We start from the raw sequence: 23,648 nt of genomic DNA on the forward strand, positions 1-23,648 counted from the left end.
TGTCTCTTTCTCTCTCTCACTGTCCACTCTGCCTGTCAAAAAAAAAATGACATATTATCACATGTACAACATTCTGTCCATTAAGCCCATCCAGCATTCACCAGGAGAGAAGTCCAGTTCCATTTGCTGATGGCGGGGATGCTAAAGAACCTGCAGACGCATTTTAAGTCACCTGAAGGTCAAGATTAGTCCCAGATCCTTCAAACCTCCACTCCCTTGCACTCATAAAGTGCTTCCCTGATTCATATGTTTGAGAGAGCAACCACCTCCTCTCGTCTGCTGGTCCTACATGCTGTTTCGTTCTCACCATGATTTATCAGCATTAAGCAAGCTGTATTTTAACCTTATGTGTTTACAAGCCATATTGGTCTGTCCTTATGTATTTATTGTCTACTCTTCCATCTCAGATGTAAGCGCCGTGGTCATAGGAGACATCCCTGTCTTGCTCCCTGCATCTCCACACCTGGAACTGGTCTGGACACACTGTAGGCACCCGGGGAGAGGGGACTCATGAATGCGGCTGGGCCCAGGTCCAGGGCAGTGTGGGGAGATGCCCACCTGCCTTGCTGGGGGCTCAGCAGAATTGCAAGCTCTGAGTGGTCTGGTAACAGCCAGGAGAGCCTTCCACGTGGACAGATGGGCTGCCACAGAGGCATGGAAGCGGAGCCCTCAGAGTAGAGGAGTGGGTAGGGGAGTCTAGAGAAACCGAGGCTGAGCACAATGGAAAGGAGTTCTCGAGGCACGGAGTTGGCAGTGAGCAGGACCGGGAGCCCTGACTGGAGTCTCAGCCACTCCTGGCCTTACAGTGTCTCCCTGCTCCGCCTCTGAAGATGCTCCGAGAAGCGGCTGACAGAGATGGATGTGTTTTTCTGTCTTTCCTTTAGTATTGACTGGGCTTGGCTTGCCCTCCTGGAAGCCCTAAGGAGCAGGGGGCTTATCGGATGCATTCATCCTGAGTCATAAAACCAGTCCTGATGCACTGGCTGCATTGGAAATGCTAACGCCTTTGATCTGTGTTTGACCTGAGATCCCAAGGCAGGGTGGGCAGGGAGCCGCACTCTCTGGATGGGGCCACATACACCTGTGACCCTCAGAGGCCTGACTCCTCCAGGTTGGAATCTGGGAACGAGTGATGGGCTCTTCAAAGCCCTTCTCCTGCCACTGTGAGACAGAGAGAGCCAGGGCTCACAGGCGCCTGCAATAAGTGGTATTTTTTTTTTTTTTTTACAGGCAGAGTGGACAGTGAGAGAGAGAGAGACAGAGAGAAAGGTCTTCCTTTGCCGTTGGTTCACCCTCCAATGGCCGCCACGGCTGGTGCGCTGCGGCCAGCGCATTGCGCTGATCCGAAGCCAGGAGCCAGGTGCTTCTCCCAGTCTCCCATGCAGGTGCAGGGCCCAAGGACGTGGGCCATCCTCCACTGCATTCCTGGGCCATAGCAGAGAGCTGGCCTGGAAGAGGGGCAACCGGGACAGAATCCGGTGCCCCGACCGAGACTAGAACCTGGTGTGCTGGCGCCGCTAGGCCTATTGAGCCGTGGCGCCGGCAACAATAAGTGTTATTTGTATCCCCTGTCCGTGGCAGAGGAAGCAACTTCAAGCCTGCATAGGAACTGCTGTTCCCTGTTAATGACACCAGATCGGAGATTGGGTTCACAAAAAAATAAAATCAAAGCTAACTGACTCCCTCATCCACAGGGGACATGTGCCCCAGGGATTGCCTGAAACCAGATAGTACCACACTCTATATTTACTATGTGTCTTCCTATACATAAATACCTATGATAAGGTGTAATTTAAAAGGTAGACACAATAAGAGATTACCGGCAATAATAATACAATAGTACAATCATGTAACAATCTATTGTAATAAAACTTTTGTGAATGTGGACTCGCTCAAATATCTTAGTGTAATTGTGCGTTTCCACTTAGAGGAAGCAGTCCAGAGCTTCTCTGGGGCATTTCCGTCTGGCCAGCATCGCTGCGCTTGGACTTCGGGGCTGCTGTTCAGTAAAGTAAGCGCCCTTGAACAGGATCATGTGATGCCATGGCCATTGACCTAGAATGCTAATGACTGACGGGCGGGTAACGTGTGTCACCGGGATTCACTTGACAAACAGATGACCCACGTCCTAGACGGGATGGAGCCAGCCCAAGACGCCATGACGGTCCGCTCTTTAAAACTTAGGAATTGTCCTTTTCTGGTATTTTCCACTTAATACTTTGAAGCTGCCATTGACCGCAGGTATCTGAGACTGTGAACATTGAAAGCATGGATGGGGGATACGAAAGGGAGCACAGATAAAGCAGAGGAACCCAATACAAACGGCGAAGGGCAGAGTGAGCCGATTCTATCAGGCTGTGGTCTCCAATGGTCTGGAGAAAGGAAGTCAAATGCTGGTCCCAGCCTCTTCCTGTGATTTGGTGAGGCTGCAATGGGCGGGGCTGCGGGGACAAGCAAGCCCCTCCCTTTGCATGGCTCTGCTCTGTTTCTTTCCTGCAGAGTTTGATGTGGTTCCAGCACCTTTGCTCCTGCCTCAAGCAGCTTTGTCTTTCAGAATCTGTGCCTCCAAAGTCACTGTGACGAGGAAGGCACATGTATCCCAATTGCCTTGAACTTGGAAATGACAGACGTCACTCCCACTCCGAGACCGCCGGCCAGAGATCATCCCCTGATCTCACCTAACTGACGAGGAAGCAGTAGGACGTCTGCACGTGTTTAACGGACGTCAAGTGGCTCTGTGCATCCTAACGCTTTTGCTTCCTTTTTATTTCCCTGTAGGACAGAACCCCAGAGCGGCCCCACAGTCCCAGCCCAGGATGGGCCCCCGGAAAAGCTGGGTCAGCGTCTGGCCACGGAGGCCTTGGCCACCAACAGCTGGGAGAGAGACAAGGCCGTCCGGGATCTGGGGCCTGCGGGACCTCGCAGGTGAGATGCTGCCCCCTTTCCCCTCCAGTCCCGTGAGGATGTTCAGGCCGAAGCCACAGAAATGTAGTTCGCCTCTCTGACCACCTTCTCCCTCTCTTTTGCAAGTTCCTTGGTCAGGCCCTTAAACCGGTGCTTTTTTTTTTTTTTTTCTATAGAGGACCAGTGGGTACATGTCTTAGGTTTGGAGGCCCAATGGGACCCTGCTGTTGTAGCACAGAACTTGCTGTGAACGTAGGTATCCTTGTGTTCAGTAAAACTTTATCAAAGGCAGGCTGGATTCAGCCCACTGGCCACGGTCTGTTGACCTGCCTCCAAGTGATACAGTTCCTCTCTGTTTTAATAACTCCCAAATCTTGATTTCAGCCTAGACCTGTCTTGCAGGTTCCAGATCTTTGCAGTCCAGCTGTTCAGCTACCAAGGGTGTAGCAATTCACTGAGGCTCAGAGAGGTAGAGCTTCTTGCCTAAGATATGCCAGCCAGTAAGTAGCAGGGTCCCCAGCCCCTACTAACTCACTGCTCTCCCACTGCCAGGGGCCGAGTCTTTGTCCCAGGGACAGGTGGAAAATGAATCTGACCCCTTGTCAGTGAAACTCTCCAGACACAACTCCTCCCCCTGATTATGCTGAATCAGAGGGTGCCCAAGCCGCTCTGTAGTAGGGAAACTGAGGCTGGCGGGGAGCAGGGCCAGGGTTTTGGGAGAACCTCTGACCTGGTGCACATTTTCTCCTTATATCCTGGAGTTCTTGGCTCACTCAGGTGGACGTTCTAAGCCATGTGGGACACCTGTTCGAGCATTAGTTGGACACTATGTGTGCTGTCTCCAGGAGCAACAGATGGACTCTGAGAGCACTCTGGACATCCTGCGTCCCATTCCGTAAAGTGTATACGTCCCCGAGGCCCATGAACATGGACCCCTAGTGAAGAACCCCGACTCTGGGTTCTGACTCTCGAAGCAGTGGCTTGGGAAGCCAGAATAGCTTTCCCGAATGACGTCCGCCCCTCGCTGAGGCTGCAGGCTTTAGTTAGGTTGTGAATCCGGTGAGGGAGAGACAGCTAAGTTCTAGCAGCTTCACGAGTGAAGTGAAGTTCAACATCAGAGCCGGAGAGCTCTCTCCAGGAAACAGAAAGAAAATTGTCTCCATGAGAAGCTGAGGCAGACAGAGAGGGAAGTAGGGAGGAAGTGAGTTTTCATATTCTTAAAACACTATCTCCCAGACAGCCCAAGGGGAATCTGCGTGTTATAAAGGCTTATATTCAACTCTAAACCCCACCGCGGACCTGGGCCTCAGTTTGTACAATTATAAAATGGGAATATGGAAATCAACTTCCCGAGGTCAGGGTGAGGATGAAATTAGATCAGGCAGATAGAAACGCTGGAGGTGCGTCCAGAGCACAATGAGGTCCCAGGAGAATAATGACGGGGGCCTAGTGGTGCCGGGGAGGTTTGCTGCTGTGCCACCAAAGCAGCTGTGCCGTGTCCGGGCCTCTTGTTCCCTTCTGTCTATGGCTGGCTGTGACACTTTAGATCCACAGTGATGATGGTGATGACAATCATGGGGATAATAAAAGTCATAATTGTTACAGTTCAGCCACGAGTCACTTAATGGGGAACACATCCTGGGAGCTGCACCCTTGGCCATTTTGTTGCATCCCATATGGGTGCCAGGTTCTAGTCCTGGTTGCTCCTCTTCCAGTCCAGCTCTCTGCTGTGGCCTGGGAGTGCAGTGGAGGATGGCCCAAGTGCTTGGGCCCTGCACCCCATAGGAGACCAGGAGAAGCACCTGGCTCTTGGCTTCAGATCAGCACGGTGCGCCGGCCGCAGCGCACCAGCCGCAGCAGCCATTGGGGGGTGAACCAACGACAAAGGAAGACCTTTCTCTCTATCTCTCTCTCTCACTGTCCACTCTGCCTGTCAAAAAAAAAAAAGAAAGAAACAAGATAATTTAACAAGTGACTGACTCACTTGGTCACTTGACGAATGTATGTTAGACACCTGCCGTGGGTTAAGCACTCTTTAGCCCGGTTACTTCCTGGATACACACACTGCGCTTTGTTCTTTGTAACATGTAAGTGTAGTTAAGTAGTCAGGTGTGATGCTAAAAGAGACTCTCTTGAAAATATTATGAATGTAGCAGATGATTTTTATTTATTGGGGTCGTGACCTCAGCATGTTCTAATTAGCTTGCCATCCTTTCTACTCATCCTGATGGTCCAGATTCTCAATGCGGAGTTAAATAAGGCAGGGTTTAAGATGTTCTGGAAGGAGTTGGGTCATTCCCACATGATTGGCCACAAAACAAGTCTGAGAAGGCAGTCGCTGGGAATGTTCTCAGGGCAGGGGTCACATAGCCCTCACTTAAAACCCCACCTTGGCACAGGGCGTTTGGCACAGCGGGTAAGATGCCACTTGGGGCGCCTGCATCTCATATCTGAGTGCACGGGTACAAGTTCCAGCTTGGCTTCGGATTCCAGCCTCCTGCTAGCACACAACCCGGGGAGCAGCTGGTAATGGCTCAAGTACTGGGTTCCCTGCTACCCAGGTGGGAGACCCAGATTGGGTTTCTGGCTCCTGCTTGAGCCTTGGTCCAGCCTTGACTGGGGAGTGATCCGGCAGATGGAAGAATCTCTCGATAGATAGATAGATATAGATATATAGATATATCACTCTGATTTTCACATGGACGCAACTCAATATGTAATAAACATTAGAATCCAAGCTTGGATGCTTCCTGACTGTGTATGACAATAGACAAAAGCCTATCAACTTTTTGAGCCTCATGTGTTCACCTGTAAAATGAGACAACTAAAATCATATCACCCTCAAAGTGTTTCGTGGGTTTCAGAATATACAAACCCCCGCTATGGGACACGTGCTCAGATGTACGTTGTATAAATACGAAAGCAATGGCGTCGGTTTCTTCCCGGTAAAGCTCGCGTCGGTGGGCACGTCTCCCTTCCCAAGCACTCTCCACCCCAGCCCGTCCCTCGCTGCCAGGGGGTGGCCTATGCGAAAATCTCTGGAGCCTGCCCCAATTATAGAAGGAGATGACTTGACTTCATTTACCTGCAGCCCTAGCATTTGAATTTAATTGAACGGGAAATAATTACTCCTGTAGAGCGGAGGTCTTTGAGGTTCCACGAGGCGACGTGAGATAGGGATCTCGTTACATGAGACCTTGGCAAATAGACTTTTAATAATCAGCAGCTACTTTCCGTGCCTTCCACCTGCCATGAAATTCCAGCAGGAGCTACGGACGCCACAGTGTGGCGGGGGTGGGGGGGAAGGAGGGGAGCGAACTGCCAATTAATTATTTAAAAAGTGATTTATTTACCAAGGTGAGCCGTTTGCAAATTCAATAATAAATCTATTAAGGAGCAGTTAACCTCTATAACTCTGTTTTAAATAATCAATTGGTGTTTGGGTAGCATACAGCGTCTGTCTCATTAGGCCGGCAAAATGTCCTTATTTGAGGCCCTTAATCGGAAGTATGACCCAATCAGCCATGGGGCGGCAATTAGGGATTCACTGTGGGTCCATAGTCCTCCAAGGACCGGGCTCGTTCCCCGGCTGTAGCAGCGCTGGCGGGGGGCTACAGGAAGCCAGGGTCCTCTAACGCTCGACTCTCCACTCCCTGCAGCGCCTCCCCAGACAAAGACTTGACACCGCCACCTTCATCCAGGGGAAAGAAGAAAAAGAAGAAATCTACCCGGAAGAAGAGAAGGAGGTGAGGACCCCCAGGGGAGAGGAGGCTGTGCGATTGTGGAAGGGGAGACACAGATTTCAGAGTCCACCTGGTTTTGGTGACTCTCTGCTGGGTTCACATCCCCTCTCTGCCTCTCCGCCAGCTGGGTGACCTTGGACAAATCGCGTCACCTCTCTGTGCCTCAACATGATGCTGATACCTGCCTCTTACGGTTTTGTGAGGACCGGATGAGAAGCAAGCAGCCGTCACCAGGTCTGGCACATAGGAAATGGCCAGTTAATAGGCAGCATCGTCATGACCATGAACATGGGCCTATTCACTGTGGAGAACTCTGATAAGCACTGTCACCCCCATTACCTGTGTGCCCCTGACCACGATCTACAAGGCAGGCGTTCCTTCCGCAGTTTAGAGGTGAGAAGAGAAAGCCTCAGAGAGGTGCCGGCAGCATCACTGATCCCAGCCTTGTCAGCTGGTACTGCTACACCCACCTGCAAGTCAACTGTCCCCTATGATGGACTTTGTAGTACTGCCAGCTATGACTCTTTTGTACTCTATGCATTCATTTTTTTCTTAAATTTTATGTTTTCATCGTTTTCCAGGGTTTCATAGATTTTCTTGTAGGCTGTCAGTACGTGTGCTAAAAGCAGCCTTGTGTTCCAACCCCAGAGAGGTGGGCTGGAAGTTGAAACCCGCACCAAAGCTCCGAGGCAGTATTTACAGAAGCCTGCAGGGGGCAGCAGAGAGCAACATCAGACGACTTCCAGGTTTCCTGGCTGCCTTGTTTCCCCTGGTTCTCAAAGAATGGGCCCCAAGAGGACCCAGCAGGGAACAAGGGTGAAGACCCTGAGTTACAACCATTGTTGGGTAGGGAGTGGAACTGGGGGAAGTGGTTTGAGCTTCCTGACTGTTGGGGTGGACTAGAGAACACTTCAAAGAACAGAACTGCAGGCTTTAAGGTTCATTCATTCACTCATTCATTCATTCATAAATGTGCCCTTAGCACGAGCTTGGGGACAAGCATTGTGACTCCTTAAGAGTGGAGTTTCCCTCTGCCGTCTCCCTCTGCCATTAGGTTTTGTTTGATGTGCAAGGCGGTATTTTTATTTTCTTTTTAATTGAAGTTCACCATTTAAAAAAAATCCAGCAACTTCATAGGAAAATGTGGATGTCTGCATTCCCACACAAGACCCTTGGCTAATCTGAGAAGCAACCCCTCTGGTCTCTGGTCAGGCACTCGTTGGTTTGCACAGTGCCCACCCCTCTCTCCAGACCTCCACCCGGTCTGTGGCCTCCATGTAGGCTGTCCAGGGGCTCCTGTTGGCACCGCAATCTGTGATCTGTTTAACCCTGCTTTTCTTTGTCCTTGCAACCCAAAAGACTCAGAGATGAGCCGTGACATGCCCAAGGTGACGCTGTGAGTGGTGGCAGAGTCGAGATTGGAACTCAGGCCACCTGAGCCTCGCCCAGAGTCTCAGGGCACCCCTGTTCCTCAGGTCACCTTTTGACAGCGCCACCCACGCTGTGACCAACTGGCAAGATGGTCTCCAGGAGCCCAGGCTCAACCAGGATAGGGCAGACAAGAGACCCAAAGAATATGGGAGGGGCGTAACCTGCAGGGGGGCGGGGACAGCAGATAGAAAGAAACCCTCCTGGCCTGTTCAGGAGGGCAGTTAGGAGCCGATGTCTCACTGGGGGCACAGAGCCTTTTGTGTAAATCCCACCTTATCCACTGGGTGGTCACTTCACCGCTGTGGACTTCACTTGGTCTGAAAAGGGAGGGTAGCAGGTGCGCCTATGTAAGAAGTGTGGGAGGGTTAAGGAGATGATACTTAATGACACCCACGAGGACGTTTGGAAGAAATGCAAGCTGCTCTCAGTAGTGATGTTTTGTGAAAAGGTTTATTTTGTTTATTTGAAGGGCTGCCTTACTACCCCCTCTCCCCAAACAGCCACAAGGGCTCGGGCTGGGATAGACTAAAACCAGGAGCCTGGAGCTCCATCTGGGTCTCCATGTGGTTGGCAGGGGCCCAAGCACCTGGGCCACCCTCTGCTGCTTTCCCAGGTGCATTAGCAGGGAGCTGAATTGGAAGCAGAGCAGCAGGAACTCAAGCTGGTGTTCCGGTATGGGATGCCAGTGTTGCAGGCGGCAGCACAGCGCCAGCCCCTATCCATGTTATTGTCCCTGATGTGTGTTCCTGAAAGAGCTGAGACCCCGCCGAGAGGCTGGGGAAGGGACCCTTTGAGGCTGCACAAGAGCCTCCCTCTGAAGTGTGTCTCACCCGCCCGCAGGTCCCCGTCCTACAGCCCATCGCCTGTCAAGAAAAAGAAGAAGAAAAGTTCCAAGAAGCATAAGCGACGCAGGTATTGTCTTTCTTCCTCTGCAAGCAGGGATGCCCCAGGTGGGGTAGGGATCGAAAGGCCACGCGGAAGCCTCTCACGGCACTGGCGCGATGCAGTTATCCGCACGTTGTTACTCATTGGCCTCTCGAGTAAGCTGAGGCTCGGCCAGGAGGACCAGAGGCTCCATCTGGGTCTCCATGTGGGTGGCAGGGGCCCAAGTACCTGAGGCTCCCTACGGCTAACTCGGGCCGGGAGGGGACTGGACGAGAGAAGAAAGCAGGGGTGAAGGAGCAGCCAGGCCTGGGCGAGGGGTGAGGACTGAGGAGTAGACAGACCCCAGGCGACACCTGCGGTCACTTCCGCTTCCAGGTCCACATGGGGGTGTCTCGTTCCTATTCCAAATTCCCAAAGGAAAGCGTCTCTTGTCGGTCCAACTGTTTTCTACGGGGGGGGGGGGGGGGGCGAGGACGGTTTGAAACACATGACTCTGGGATGGTCCACATTTGTGGGTAGGGAGCAGGGACGGTAGTTAAAGGGCAGCTAAAGAACTGGACATGCTATGACCATGCGATCCAGACATGGCCCACCATACACACATGCGTGCATGTCCCCATTGGCACGTGCACACACGTGCATTTGTTCACGGGGGAGAGGAAAGACTGGGAGGGTATATACTGCACGGCTTGAATTTGTGGTTCTGAGCCAACAGGTTATTTTTTCCCCAAACTTCTTAAAAGTTTTTATTTATTTCTTTGAGAGAGAGAGCAAGTGGGCGAGAGTGCATTCCCATGCATGGTTGCACTCTGGTACCGCAGGAGCCACTCTCTGTGGCCAAAGCTGGGAGTCAGGGACCTAACTCAGGTCTCCCACACGGGAGGCAGGGACCCAGATACTGCAGCCGGGTCCACCGCTGGGTGGACTCTGACATAGGGCACAGGTGATCTCACTGGTGTCTGTACCAGGAGGCCAAACACCAGCCCCCAGGCCAATGTCTTATGATTGGAAGACTCTGCAGTAGAAGTTCCACTTCCCAGGTTCTCCATCAGGTCAGCGGCCCGGTTTCCCTGCCGGCAGCCAGCAGCCGGCGCTGCCGAGTTGCCGTGCGCTTGGACGCGGCCAGCGTGCCAGTTGGCCACAGTCCCTGTGCAGCCCGGTCCCATTGCCCACAAAGTCTGCAGTTGGCTGCGGATAACAGGAAGAGAACAGGTTATGTCTTGTTTTTGCCTCTCTGTGCCTTCCAATACTCCTGCGTCTCTGACGGATTTACTTGTGTGAGTCCACAAGAACAGAACAAAAGGTTAAGAGGTCATCTGGGTTTTCCCTCTGCATTTCGGGGGGTCGGTGCCCCATCCTAGCCTGGTTGCCAGAATGATCTCCTGCCCAGGTTGGTCCCACCAGCCTTGTCCTCCGGGTGCCCAGGTTCTTGGCCGCAGCTGGCTGGGGCTGATGGGAAGGCTGGTGGTTTGTCTGATTTTTGCTTTGATGGATGCTGAGTTTAGGCTTCATACAAGACGTGGGCAAAGCAGTTAGTGAGATGCGGGTCACTTGGTGCCACAAATCTCTCCCCACGTGGCCCGCCCCTGACTCGGGACTGACATCTTGTCAGCTTTCTACCCCGGGCAGCTCCTCCCCACGCGGGGATGGGAAGGGGAGAGCAGAAGCACCCATCTGCATCTGGAATCCTGGAGGCTGGGGTACCACTCCCGCTCCACTCCCACACCCGTCTTCATCTGGAATCCTGGAGGCTGGGGTACCACTCCCGCTCCACTCCCACACCCGTCTGCATCTGGAATCCTGGAGGCTGGGGTACCACTTCCACTCCCGCTCCCGCTCCCACTCCGGGGTTTCTTCTCCTGACAAAGAGACTGCGCAGCAAGGGTGTTCACAGGCATTTTCTACCGGCTTCCTTTGAGCGGGGAAGGGGGTGGGGGAGACCCTGCTGCTGATCCTCCCCTGATCCGCGCCTGCTCAGCACCGCCCTCCTCTGTCCCAGCGGCTCCGCTGCCTGAGGTGTTTGGTTGATGGTGATTGACTTTTGGGGAGGTGGGAGCTAGGGGTAACAAAAGCATTGCTGAGGTTTTTGTCTTTTTTCCTTTTCCTCTCCTCAACAAGACTTCAGAGTTTTCAAAAATCTCATTTTCAGCTTTTTTTTTTTTAATTGGGCACCCATTATATATCATGAATGAGGATTCCAGGCCCCAGAAACAGAATAGTGACCAAAACTCCATCCTGCCCTCGAATCACACCCATTCTAGCTGGGAATGTAGGCTATTTTAATATGCAGAAGCTCAGAGACCCCCAGAGCGAGGGGGGCAGAGAGGAGAGGCACCCACCGGCCTGAGGGGCTCCTCAGATACAAGGAGACGGCATCCAAGTGGGGCTCCGAGGAATGAGTAGGAGCTGCAGGTGCAGCCCTGGGCGGCCCTGGGTGGCTCCACTGCTTCTCTGAGCTTCAGGTCTTTGTTCATATAAGAAGCTTTGCAGCATTTGGAGGAAGACTGGGCAAGATTACATACACGTGACAGGTGCTCGGCACGGAGCCTGGGACTTACATGACAAGTTCTGCCTGTGGAAGCTGAGTGGCCCAGTGATGTGAGGAAGAGGAGGAGGAGGAGGAAGCTCAGCAGGAGACCAGGAGAAGGGAGGAGGCAGAGGGCTCTTATGTCCCCCCCATCCGGCCTCCTCCAGGACAGGTTTCGGACAGTGGGCGTGGTGGACTCTGACATGCAAATCCAGAGTGCAAGCCAGCATCTCCCGTGGTACCTTCTTCTTCTTTGGAACCTGAGGGAGGAGGAAGATTGGTTGGGTGCCCTGAGCTGCAAGGAACGGGGAGACAAACCCAGGGAGTACCTTCATCCCAGGTCAGAACCTAGACTCACCCATATCTGCTCTTTCTCCCCCTCCCCCTCCTGTCCTCCATCCCCCGCCCTGCTTCCTCTCCCTCCCCTCCTCCCCTTTCTTCCCGTTCACTAGGTCATTCTCCAAGAAGAGAAGGCACAGGTAAGCATGTGGCCTTCTGGCTGCCTGTTCCCCTCCCTGCTTCCCCGGGCCGTGGGATGTTTCTAGAGGCATCTCCCAGTCCCACCTCTGCGTTCCTGGGCACAATCCCTCCTTCTTCCCGGGTCCTGGTTCCTTCCAAAATGAGAGCCTGGGTTGATCCCCCCGAATGTGCCGAGCCAGCTGTCGGTTCCCATTTGGCCATGTGGTTCCCTGGGTACAGCCCCTGTTGCTGTTCCTCCCTCTGCCTCCCTCTGCCTGCCTGACTCTGTGTCATCGCTGGTTGAATCAGCAACCCCATCACTCCACCAACACCTTCCCAGATCTGGCCAAGGAGCAGAGAGGCCAAGCCCTAGTGTTCTGGAAACAGTTGGAGGAACGTACATGAAGTCCTCACCTGCGGGTTCTTCTCCATAAACAGGATCCTGTGTCAATCTCCTTCCATGTGCACATACTTGATTAATCCTAGCACCACCTGGTGTGGCGAACGTGGTCACTGCTCCCATTCTGCAGATGGAAAAACTGAGGCTAAGTCAGTAGGTGGGACGGGAACGTTCACAGACAGAGCTAGGAGGTATCAGAGCCAAAACCAAGCCCAAATGTATCAGAGGACCAGGGCAGGTGACAGTGGCTTCTCACATAACAGCAGCCACGTCTGGACCAAATTGCAGGATGCAAAACCCCCACACTGACTCGCTTAAGGAGTAGATGGTGATGGCCAATGCCGTCCATCCACTCGGCAGCACAGCCTGAGCACTGGTCCCAGCTCATGGTCGAGGAAGCCAGGTCTTCGAGAGGACATGCCCCTTGCCTGACATCACACAGCCACTGAGCAGCAGAGCCGGGAGTCGGACTTGAACCTTTCAGTGAGATCCTGGGCTCTTCCATTGCCCAGGCTGAGTCTCAATGGGGTGCTGGTTTCCGCAGCCAAGTTCAAGGTGTGATTCGGTTGGGTGAAGTTAATTTCCTCCTTCCGAAGATCCGAGCCAATGATGGATCCTTGGTGACCCTGGAAGCCAGTCTGGCTGGAATCACAGAACTGTGGTCACCCTTTTAGGCCTCTGTGTGATTACAGTGGGACCCTGAGTCATCACTGTCCATTGTACTCATATCCATCTTTGTTTAAAAGGCAGAGAGACAGACAGACAGAGGCTACCCATCTGCTGGTTCATTCCCCCAGTGCCCACAATGGCCAAGACTAGGCCAGGCTGAAGCTGGGAGCTGGGAACTCCGTCCAGGTCTCCCACCGCAGGGCAGGGACCCAGCTACCTGAACCTTCACCTGCGGCCTCCCAGGGGTGTGCATTGGCAGGCAGTGGGATCAGAAGTGGAGCTGGGACTCGAACCCAGGCCCTCTGCTGTGGAATGTGGGTGTCAAGCAGCATGTGAACTGCCAGGCCAAATGCCTGCCCCTGTGTAATTCTGTCTTCAACCACCTTCTGGTCAAGTACATCTTTCGGTTAATTGGCCGTTTCTTGTTTAGCTCCTCTAGCCCAAAAAGCAAAAGAAGGGAAGAGAAGAGGCACAAAAAACAGTAAGTAGATCCCACCTGGAACGCGCTGTCCTGTGTGGGGAGTCGGGGGACCCAGCCTCTTAATGGCCAGCGTATCAGAGTGACCAAGGAAACAGGGAAAGGGAGGAGAGGGGGGGTGGGGGTGAGAGGTAAGGAGGAAGGGAAGGAAGGAGAAAGGACTGCGTGTGTAGTTGTAGTTGTGGTTTAGGTGTGCATACATCACCAGGTCGCATACCTGATATGCTTATGTATGTGTGTGTGTATGCATGTGTGTTGATACGTGCACGAAAGTGTGCATGGATGTGCCTGTGGTGCCCTCGTGTGTGCCCATTGTAAACATATGTGTGTGTGTAGCTGTGTGATGTGCACATTGCTTGTGGATGCAAACACTCATGGACAGGGTGTGTACAAATGTGTCCAGTGTGGGTGCATAGTGGGTGTATGTAGTGTATGCGTGAATGCATGTGTGTGTGGGCATGAACGTGGACAGTATGTATGTGGGGGCACCATGCACCCACGTGTGTGAATGCTTTGGACTCTCCCTGAGCACTGTTCATGTGTCTGTGTGCATGACATGTGCAGGGTTGCGTGGTAGTCTGTACCTGGGCACATGCATGTGCTGTGCGTGTGTGAGGGAATCATGTGTGCACACGTGTGTGAATCTATGCCCAGGCTGCAGGTTTACAGTGCAGAGACACCAGGGAGGCTTCTGTCCTCTGTCTTGGGGCCCCAGCTGTTTCCTGGTTTTATAGCTGGTAGTAGAAATTCAAATTAGCCAGCACTGCCTGCAGAGTTCAGTTCCCAGCCAAATTAAAAGTAAATTTGGTTACAACCCACCTACTTTATATCCTGCAAATGTTACCGCATGTGTTTTCCTATCAACTAACATTTTATCTCCCACTAAGAAGCTTCTAAAGAGAGGATCGAAGGCAAAGCTTGGAAGGCAGCCGTCTGCTGGGGTGGGGAAAGAGGAGGCAGGGGTGTAGAGGGAGAAAGCCCAGCCCTGCCACCCCAAAGGGTCTCATCACCCAAGGCCGGTGCAAAGGAGGGCACTTTGGTCACCACCACGGGGGTCCAGGGACACTCGGGAAGAAGGCGGTAGAGCCTCGAGCTAGCGCAGGGAGTATTTCCCCATCACAGCTTGTCGGGGTCCAGACAAGAGGCTTTTACACCGAGCACCAACAGAGCCCCTGTTCTCGGAGATCTCAGCGTCACTTGTTCAGTGGAGCCACAGGATGAGCAGCCGCAGGGTCAGGGGCTGGGCCCAGACCTCCAGGATGGCGGGAGGGAGCATCCCACGAGGGCCAGCATCATGGCCACCTCCCCTAGGGCCAAGAGCTGAATGTGTCCCAGAAATTCCTATCAGGGCATCAGAAAGCTGGCACAAGCCAAAGACCAGAGGCGGGAGAGGGGAAGCAGCAGGGAGGACGGGGCGTCCCTAAGGTAAATGATGCTTCGTTCTGTCTGAGTGCCGGGGTCAGAGCTGCCCGCGAGCCCAGGACTGCTGGCCTGGGTCAGCCTCCTGGAGGCAGGCCCTCCTGTGTGGCAGGCCCCAGACAGAAATGAGCGGATGTGCCCTGGGTCTCTAGGAACTCCTAGCACAGCAGGTCCTGGAAATAGACCTGGGCCAGGCCAGGGCTCAGAGGTGGTGGATGGAAGCCTGGGGCACTCACAGGGGCGACACTGGTGCCGGAGAAAGGGCTCAGTGGGAGCGGGAATGGGCGGTAAGCGTTCTAGGCTGCAGATTAGGCATGCTAAGTGCTGTTTGCCTCCGTGTCTTCGTCTGTGAAATGGAAAGAATAAGAGACCCTGCCTCCTAGTTTACTGTGAGGAAGAGATGAGTCTGTTAAGGAAAATCACGGGTTCCCTGGCAACGGTGGCATCGTCATCCTCACCGCGGGGACTCTGTGGACTGGGGCATGTGCGAGTGGGGACAGAAGCAGTTCAGAGGTGCTTGTACCTGTCGGGCCAGGGCAGAAGGTGTCAAACAGCAAAGGCAGAGAGTGAAGGCAGGGACCAGCTCCTAAAGATGCCTGTGGCTCAGCACCACAGCCTAGACTTCCCCAGGGGCAACGGGGAGGGGTCCTCCAAATCCTTTGCCTCCCAGTAGAATCATCTCTAACTCCCACTTTCTCCCTGGCTTGGCCTAAGCCATTTTTTTGCACCTCCCTCACCACCACCCTGCCGCTGCTGCTGCTATTTCTGGGTTGTTACTATTGCTTAGAGACACTGCCGTCCTCTGTAGTAATGCCACTAGCCGTGGCCATTAGCGTTGTTGTACATTATTGTTGTTGATTGTGTGTGAAGCCCATTCCGAAAGGCGTTTGAATCCATGCTAAGACTCTGGACTCGGTTTCCAGGTCAGAGGTTCTAAACGGGCAGCCCACAGGCCTCATTTACTCTGCACGTGGGTTTTTTTGTTTGCCCCCAAAGATATCTTTTTGGTTTTTTTCAATGCGCTTCCATTTAAAATGGGACTCTTTTACATAAGTCTGTGTTTCTGCACGCACTTGAGATAAGGAGAGCCCAGCATCGTGCCAGGGATGGAGCCAGAGCAGAGACTTCGCTTTTAGCCCTCACCTCCCTTGCCATTTGTTAGTGCCGGGCTGGTCAGCACGTGTGTGGCACCTGCCTGGGCCTTGGGGCTGTGTGGAGTGGAGACCCCCACCCCAGGCGTGGCCTGCACTAGGCTTGCCTCCAGCAGAGGGGGAGGCTCCTGAGTCATGGATGCTTCCTCCTGCGGACCCCTTTCTGCTCACCTGTGTTCACCTGCTTAGAGACCCCCGAGGGCCCATTCTGGAAGCCGCGGCAATGCAAGGCGTGGTGGCAGTTGCATAACTTTGAGAGCAACGGTGACTTGGGTGCAGAGGGATGTGTGTCACAAGGTCAAATCTCTCTCTCTCCCCCTCTCTCTCTCCCCATTCCACTCTCCCCACTCCTCTCTCTCACTCTTGAACCCTTGAAGATCTCGAAGCCGGCCCCGAAAGTCTCACCGCCACCGCCATCACCGTTGCCCCTCCAGGTCCCAGAGCTCGGAGTCTCGCTCCTCTAGCTGTGAGAGCAGGTAAGCCCTCGCCCCACGGGGCCTCCTCCGCCCAGCGCCCAAAGCCCCGGCCGCCACTCTGTGGTCGTCTGCTTTGTCTCTTGAGCCCCCACCGCTTCCCCTGAAGGCAGAGGGCCTCACCACCCCTGTGTACGGGCGCGGCGGCAGCAGCACGAGCAGCAGTGGGCACACGTGCTCTCTAAGTGCCCGTGGCACCGCGCTCTGTGTGGCGACCTAACGTGATGCCCTCCCGAGCCCTGTGCAGCAGGCACTGCTGTCATCCCTGTTTCGAGGAAGGCACTTGCTAGTCACTTAGCCCTAAGGGACAGAACAAGGGTGGAAACCAAGGAGGTGGTTCTGGGCTTTGCACTCCCACTATGGGATGCTCTAAGCACAGAGAAGCTGAGCAACCTAGGAAAAAAACACACAGCACAAAGCACTAAGTTCCGAGGCCTTTCCAAGCCCGTTTTCTCCTAACCTGAACTGCCCCTACGACGACATATTGCCTGCCCCAGACTGAGATGGGAAAGAGGGGTTCTCTTGTGGATGAGAAAAGGAGGAAAGAGAAGGGAAAAAAAGAGCAGGAAGGAGGAGGAGAAGAGACCGAGGCTTTGTTGATGCTGATGTTTGCGGTATTGGTGTCCAGTGGGACTCCAAGGCCAGCCCCCCACAAGTGTGGCTTTTCTGATTCTCGGGTGCTTGTCTCGCTAGACTCTGTGCCCCCATCAGCTGGGGAGATGTAAAACCTCCTGCCCTGCTGCTGTGGCCGTGCAGCCACAGGCGAGCGGCAGCTGGGGAAGAGGGCCCCCCCATCTCCCGGTAGCAGGCTGTGACATCCCTGCCGGCCATGCACAGTTCCCAAGATGATCACCGTGACACGAGGTCTCTCCGTGATCTGACAGCTCAGGTCTGAGTCCGGGTGAAATGAGAAGTTTGTCCAAAACACAGGGCGGCCAAGGACCTCCCTCCCCCCGGCCAGGCTGACGGGCTGTTCAGAGTAGCCGCTCCTTGGGCAGTGATGGCCTTGGCCTGGATCTCGTCCTGCCTCTTTCTAGATAAGACCGATGCTGGTGCCCAGTCAGATGACTACCCCGGCACTTCCCAACAGTGTCCAGTGCACAGCCACACTCCTCTTCCCCAGGGCTCCCCCAAGCCCACCCCCTCGCCCAGAGACCTGCACAGCCTGTGCTGCAAGGAGCAGCAGACACACCTGTCCCACCACACGGGCTCTTGGTGGCCTCTCTCTGGAAGGCATAGGCCCACTGAGCTAAACTGCATTGCCGGTGGATGCAGACTGGGGAAGGGGAGCTGAGTGAGGTCCCTCAGCCAGGAAGCGACTGGTGGACATGGCACGGGGACCCAGGTCGGTGTGATCAGCCCAAGCTCTACACCGGGAGCCCAGGCTGCTTTAGCTCTCGGTGACAAAGCCCTGCTGGCCTGGGCCCCAGGATCCTGCAGGGCCTCCACAACTTACCTGCTGGGGAAATGGGCTAACGGCACAGACACCAGCCCTAGGCTTCCTGATGGCCCGTCTTGTGGTGCCACTGCCAGCTGAGGTCCCCAGTGCCTGTAGCAGGCCTGGGAACCAAACGAGAGCTGGCACCTTGCAAACACGGAGCCAGAAAATGATCTGCAGGCCTCAGAGCAGACAGGGACGCTCCAAAGCAAGAAGCAGAGTTCCAGTTCCTACGGGGCCGGGGAGCTGACCTGGATCAGTCACTTGCAAGCTGTGCGGCCTCAATTTCCTGAACATCTCTGAGCCTCAGCCTCTCATCTGTACAATGGGAACATGACACTCGCCCCTGTCTGCGTCTCCAGGCTGTAGAGAGGGCTTTGGAAAGGGCCCTGGGAATCTATAAGCTGTTGTTCTTATTGATAATATAAACGTCGTTGTGGCCCACTTAACAACCGGGCACCTACTGGAAGATGCACCGTGAGATGATTTATTGTCTTGTTGAGGGGCTGTGATAGAGTGCAGTTCACAGATCTAGACCACAGGGGTCGGTCACCCAACGTGGCCTCCTGATGCAATCAAGGGACGGGTAAACCCAAGGCGTATGAGGCTGCTGCATGGTATCAGTTTTACAGTAAACTTTTTTCTATGTGGCTGGAGCGCTCCCTCACATAACGACGAGAAGTGTCCCCTAGTACAGTACAGTCAACACATACACAGGAGCTTAGTCACTTGCTATCAGTGCCCAGTGCCACCTGGATAATTATGGGCGCTGTGCTGTCAGACTGGCAGAACACCAGGTTGGTCTGTACATGTCAGCATTGCCTGTGAGGCACAGATGAGCGGTGAGCTGTGCTGTGAGGCGTCACTAGGCAATGGGGAATCCTTTAGCTGCATCACGGCCTTCCAGGACCACCATCTCGCAGCAGCCTGTCGTTGGCTGAGACATCGTCACTCGGAAACACGACAGGATGCCCTCCCCAGGCAGTCAGATCTGTCCTTGGTTTTGGCTGCAAACAAGGCACCCAAACCTAGACCCGAAGAGCTTGCGGGAGGCGTCTCTGGGGTGCACCTCGGCCGTTTCTCCCCGAGAGTTTTGGATGACAGTCAATGGGATGCCTCTGTTTCACAGATGGGGAAGCCACACATACACAGAGATACGCAGAGATACACAGTTCTATTTACAGGCAAGCACATGGAAACACAGATGGACACAACCAGACGCACACGTGGTCATGGGACACCACAGAGGCCCGTGGAGAATACGAAAGGGACCCTTTTGGGTTTACAGCTTCAGTAGTGTAGGAGCTGTCACAGTGCCAGGTACATGAATGATCAGTTGCCAAATGAACAAATAGCTGAGTGGGTGGGTGGGTGAGTGGATGGCTAGATGAAGATACACACAGCCCAGCTGTCATGCACACACACAGAGATACACCCAGAAATAAAATCACATGTGAATGTATGCACACGTACCCAGACACAGAGCCTGATGGCCCCTCAACCATCTCTCAGGCTTCTCTCCCCTGCCCCCAGGCACCGAGGCCGGTCCCCCGAGGAAGGGCGGAAGTCTCGCCGGAGGCACTCCCGCCGCTGCGCCAAGACCCTCTGCAAGGCCAGCCCCGAGGCCCGGTCCAGCCACCCGCCCGCCCAGCCTCTCCAGATGCTTGGCTTGCTGTCTGCCAGAGGTGTAGTAAGTATTCCACACAGACTCCTCTGCCAGCCTTGGCCACAACACGTGGGGGAGGTGGAGGCACAGGTTCAGAGCAGTGTATGATACATTTTAATTCAGTTTTGGGCAAAATATCCCACTGGCTTCAGACCTCGTTATTGATTAACCAGATCAGCCTTTGGCAGCACTCAACTTGGGGGTTTCGGAGAGAAAAGATGAAATTAGCCAGGCTCTTTTATCAGAGGAATGTTGGAAAATACACGCAGGTCTCCGGAGTGACATCTACATGGATACCTGTGCGAGACATCATAGGAGGTATCTTTGGACAGGAAGGAAACGGAGGGGTATTTGACCTAACGGAGGAGCTCCAGCTTTTACACAGAACCTACATCTTTTATGCCAGCTGACTGGCAGTGCTGGTTGGTTGGCACCTGGAATCGGATTCCACCTATAAACATGACCTTGAATTTGTATGAGAATTTTTCCTTCAAGGAGCTGATAGCACTTGACCTGTGTCCTCTTGTGGGCTCACACAAGGTCTCGGGGAGCTGAGGATACAGCTGCTGTCTCGCTAGTCTCTTCCACAGATGAGACAGAAAAATGAAGGCTCCAAGGGGTTAAGGTCTAGGCTAAGGCCAGCGTAAGGCAAGAGCAAATCCGGTGTAGCAAGTAGGCATTGAATAGAATCATGCGGCGCTCTCCCAGGTTAACGAGAGGAGCTGGACTTGGGTCAGGCTGTGTGGCACCAGGAGCAAGAGATGCAGAGATGGGTGTGAACGGGAGTCCCAGTCTTGCCACTTCCTTGCTGTGTTTGTTGAACGAATTACTTAGCCTCGGTTATTTGTTTTGTTTTGTTTTTTTACTGATCAACTTTGAGAAATACCACTTCCATTTGTTGGGAATATACAGTAAGATAGAGTACGTGAAGGCCTTATGTAGATGCTAAAGGCACAGAGAGAATTACCATTGACACAGCCCATAAGTGCACCCCACTGCTCTGAAGGGACTGGTCCTCTGGCTGTGCGAATCTGAGCATTTCAAGGAAAAGATAAAGTGGGAACAATGACAAGCAAACAGGGAGCTCACAGGGAGGCCAGGAAAGAGAAGGCAGTGGTGAACAGCCGTGGTCCCGGTTGACACCACAGTCATCTGCAGTGCATTTTGGGAAATTCTTCTTTACCAGCCATGGTGCCTGGTGCCACCGATTTTGCCCACATTTCCATCTTCCTGGAACCACCGACCACTCTTCCTTGGACCCCCTCCTTTGTGGAGATGGCTATGGTTACCGAGTCCTTGCAAGTGGCAAATGCCTGCCTGCACCCTCTGCTCCTGAGATGTCCTGAGAAGGAGGCTTCCCAGTAGGGTCGAGGGACTGGAGGTCTGGGCTTGCGTCTTAGCTTGGCTGCCCCAGCTGGCCAGGCCCAGCTTCCTCAAGTGGGAAACGGGTGTGAGTCTCAGGGGGCACCGTGGAAAAGGTAAAAATAAATGTGAAATATGAGCAATCTGAGGTAGAAGCATATTTTTAACTCAGGAAAGGCCACTCAGGCTCCCTGCTGGTGGTATTTATAGTAGCCTATCTGGAGCCCCCATCTGACCCTAGCTAAAAAGTGCCATGGGGAGAAACTGACTTATACTTTCTCACCTGCCTGGGATGGCTTCCTAAGGAGCTCATGGCTGCAAATGTGTTACCAAAATCTGAGTCTCTCTTCCCACACTGGCTAGTGATGCTATCAGAACTGGCATTGTTTCCTAAAAGACACCGGTTCTTGATGGCTTTGGGGTGAGACACCTGGATGTCCCCCCATGAGCCCAGCTCTGCTCAGAAGAGCTGAAAGCCAAGCCAGACCTACCAAGGAGAGGCCTTAAGAGCTCATCCGACACAATGCTCTGATTATCAAGAGGTGGGGGAAACTGAGACTCACAGAAAAGAAATGACTTACATGGACCATGGCAAGGCGGTGTTGTTCAAAACCTGGGATTATGGTTTTGTGGTCAAATCCTGGCTCTGAGAAAAGAGTAATTATTTACTCATTTTGGCTTCAGTTTCCTAATATGTAAAAATAAAATAATGATAGATAATAACAGTCTCTTCCAAAGACAACTGTTGAGCCAAGGACTCGGCCCAGGAGCAAAACTCAGCAAATATTAGGTATGTTATGGTATCAACATTTCAAATCCTGGCTCTGCATTTACCACCTGTGAAACCTGGAGCAAGTTAAATAAACTCTGTGTATCTCAGCTCCCACAAAATCTGCTGAACAAGGATAATAAGCCCGACCTTATGAGATTATTGTGAGGATCCCATGGTGCGATGTAAGTAAAAGTTTTAGCATGTAATAGACAAGTGGTAAATGCCACATAAGGAGCATAGTGGTCACCATGCAGAGAGAAGTGGAATAGCAGTGGAGGCAGTAGTGGTAATTAGTCATGGTAATAGTAGTTATCAACAATAGCAGTAGCAGCAGTAGCAGCAGTAGCAGTAGTTACAGTAGAATAGTTCCTGACCCATGCCTGTCAACAGTTAAGCTCGGGTTAGACCCAGAGCCCCTACTTCCAAGACCAGTTTCTTTCTTTCTTAAACAGCATCTACAGCCCAAGTGGCTGGCCCACCACACACACAGTCGCCCAGTTCCTGGGGGCAGCAGCGGCCTCCACACTTGGCCTTTTATTATCATTCCTCTTACAAAGGCAGAGATGGAAGAAGGTTCCAAGTTGGACCAAAGATTTTCCCAGAGTCGGATCCCAAGGTTTTTCCATTAAAGAGAACCCTGAAGTCACCTACTCTGAACCACCCTTCCAAGCAGTCATTGAGATCCACATCCGTCGAGCATCTGTAGAAGTTCAGGTTCTGGCTTGGCTCTCGGAATCCAATGCATGAGAAAGTCTGTGATGGACAAGATGGAAATCTTAAAAAGCAAAGCACAGCGACTGATGCCCAGTTGGGGCAGAAAGTTAGCTGGCAGGGAAAGTGCTTAAGGCTAGGGTTAGGTAACAAAGGAGAACAAAAGTTAGTCAAAGAAGAGGAAAAATAAACATTAGTGTCCAAGACAGAGACAGAGATCTGGACGAGGGGACAGAGTCCTGAGTGTGGCCACAGCCCCTGCTGCTCCTCCCCGCAGGTGTTTCATATACATAGCTCCTTAAAAAGCCAAGGCTCTGTGCATTCCAGCAAGGGGCTCATTTGCATGTATTAATAGGGAAATTATGGGGCTGGATCTTAACTGGAATCCTTGTTGGTAACTGACCCGAGGCACCCTTGCGGGGTCAGAGGCCCAAATCCAAGTGGAGATCCCAAGGAGACGGCTTGGGGACCCTCCCCATCTCACCCATGGTCTTGATCTTCATGCCACCGCCTCTGTTCAAGGCACTGCAGAGACAGAGCGATGAATAAAACATTCCCTCTGAACTCCAGTAGTCCCCAGAACGCTGCAGCCTAGGGGGATGGAGTTGTGATTAGGGCTGCGATTGAGTCGGTGGACACCGGGACTCCCTATGCTGCTAAATATTCAGATACATGCACACCAGTCACAAAATAGACCCTGTCACCCCCGGACCCCACCCCTAGTCAATCCCGTCACCTCCTCCTCCCCTGGCATTTTCTAGACCATCTCACAATCCAGCAGCTGAGAAACATGGCACCCGGTCTCCTTCAGGGTCAAGGCCAGCATGCCTTCTGATGGGGCGGTACCCGCACCAAACCAGTTTGCTAAACATCTTGAGTGTTACCCGGCCGTGGTGGACACGGGCACAGTGTACGACAGGGCTCCAGGGAAGGGCCAGGCAGTGTTGATGTCTGAGAGGGCTTCATAGATAAGAGAACGTCAGGGCTGGGCTTTGAATGATGCCTTGGAGTTCGTCAGTTGGAGACGAGGGATGGGTGGAAGGAGGGGGCAGTGCCAGTGTGTGCCAGGAAGGGTCACAACCTCGGCAGCTTTGTCCTCATCTGGTACACAAGACTTTTTTTTTTTTTTTTGAGATAGGTTCAATCATCATCACCATTTT

General features: G+C 53.2%; 1 protein-coding gene across 1 annotated transcript in view; it reads left to right on the forward strand.

The window, feature by feature from the left end:
• The window catches only part of SRRM4 (serine/arginine repetitive matrix 4), a 159,732-nt gene that overhangs the window by 115,833 nt on the left and 20,251 nt on the right, over positions 1–23,648 (forward strand). The window contains exons 2-8 of the mRNA XM_062182616.1: positions 2,779–2,925; positions 6,564–6,650; positions 8,919–8,990; positions 11,943–11,969; positions 13,449–13,499; positions 16,444–16,542; positions 19,511–19,667. Coding sequence (XP_062038600.1) covers positions 2,779–2,925; positions 6,564–6,650; positions 8,919–8,990; positions 11,943–11,969; positions 13,449–13,499; positions 16,444–16,542; positions 19,511–19,667 — 640 coding nt within the window. The remainder of the gene's footprint in view (positions 1–2,778; positions 2,926–6,563; positions 6,651–8,918; positions 8,991–11,942; positions 11,970–13,448; positions 13,500–16,443; positions 16,543–19,510; positions 19,668–23,648) is intronic.

This window comes from Lepus europaeus, chromosome 23 (assembly GCF_033115175.1).
Source record: "Lepus europaeus isolate LE1 chromosome 23, mLepTim1.pri, whole genome shotgun sequence".
Taxonomy (NCBI): domain Eukaryota; kingdom Metazoa; phylum Chordata; class Mammalia; order Lagomorpha; family Leporidae; genus Lepus; species Lepus europaeus.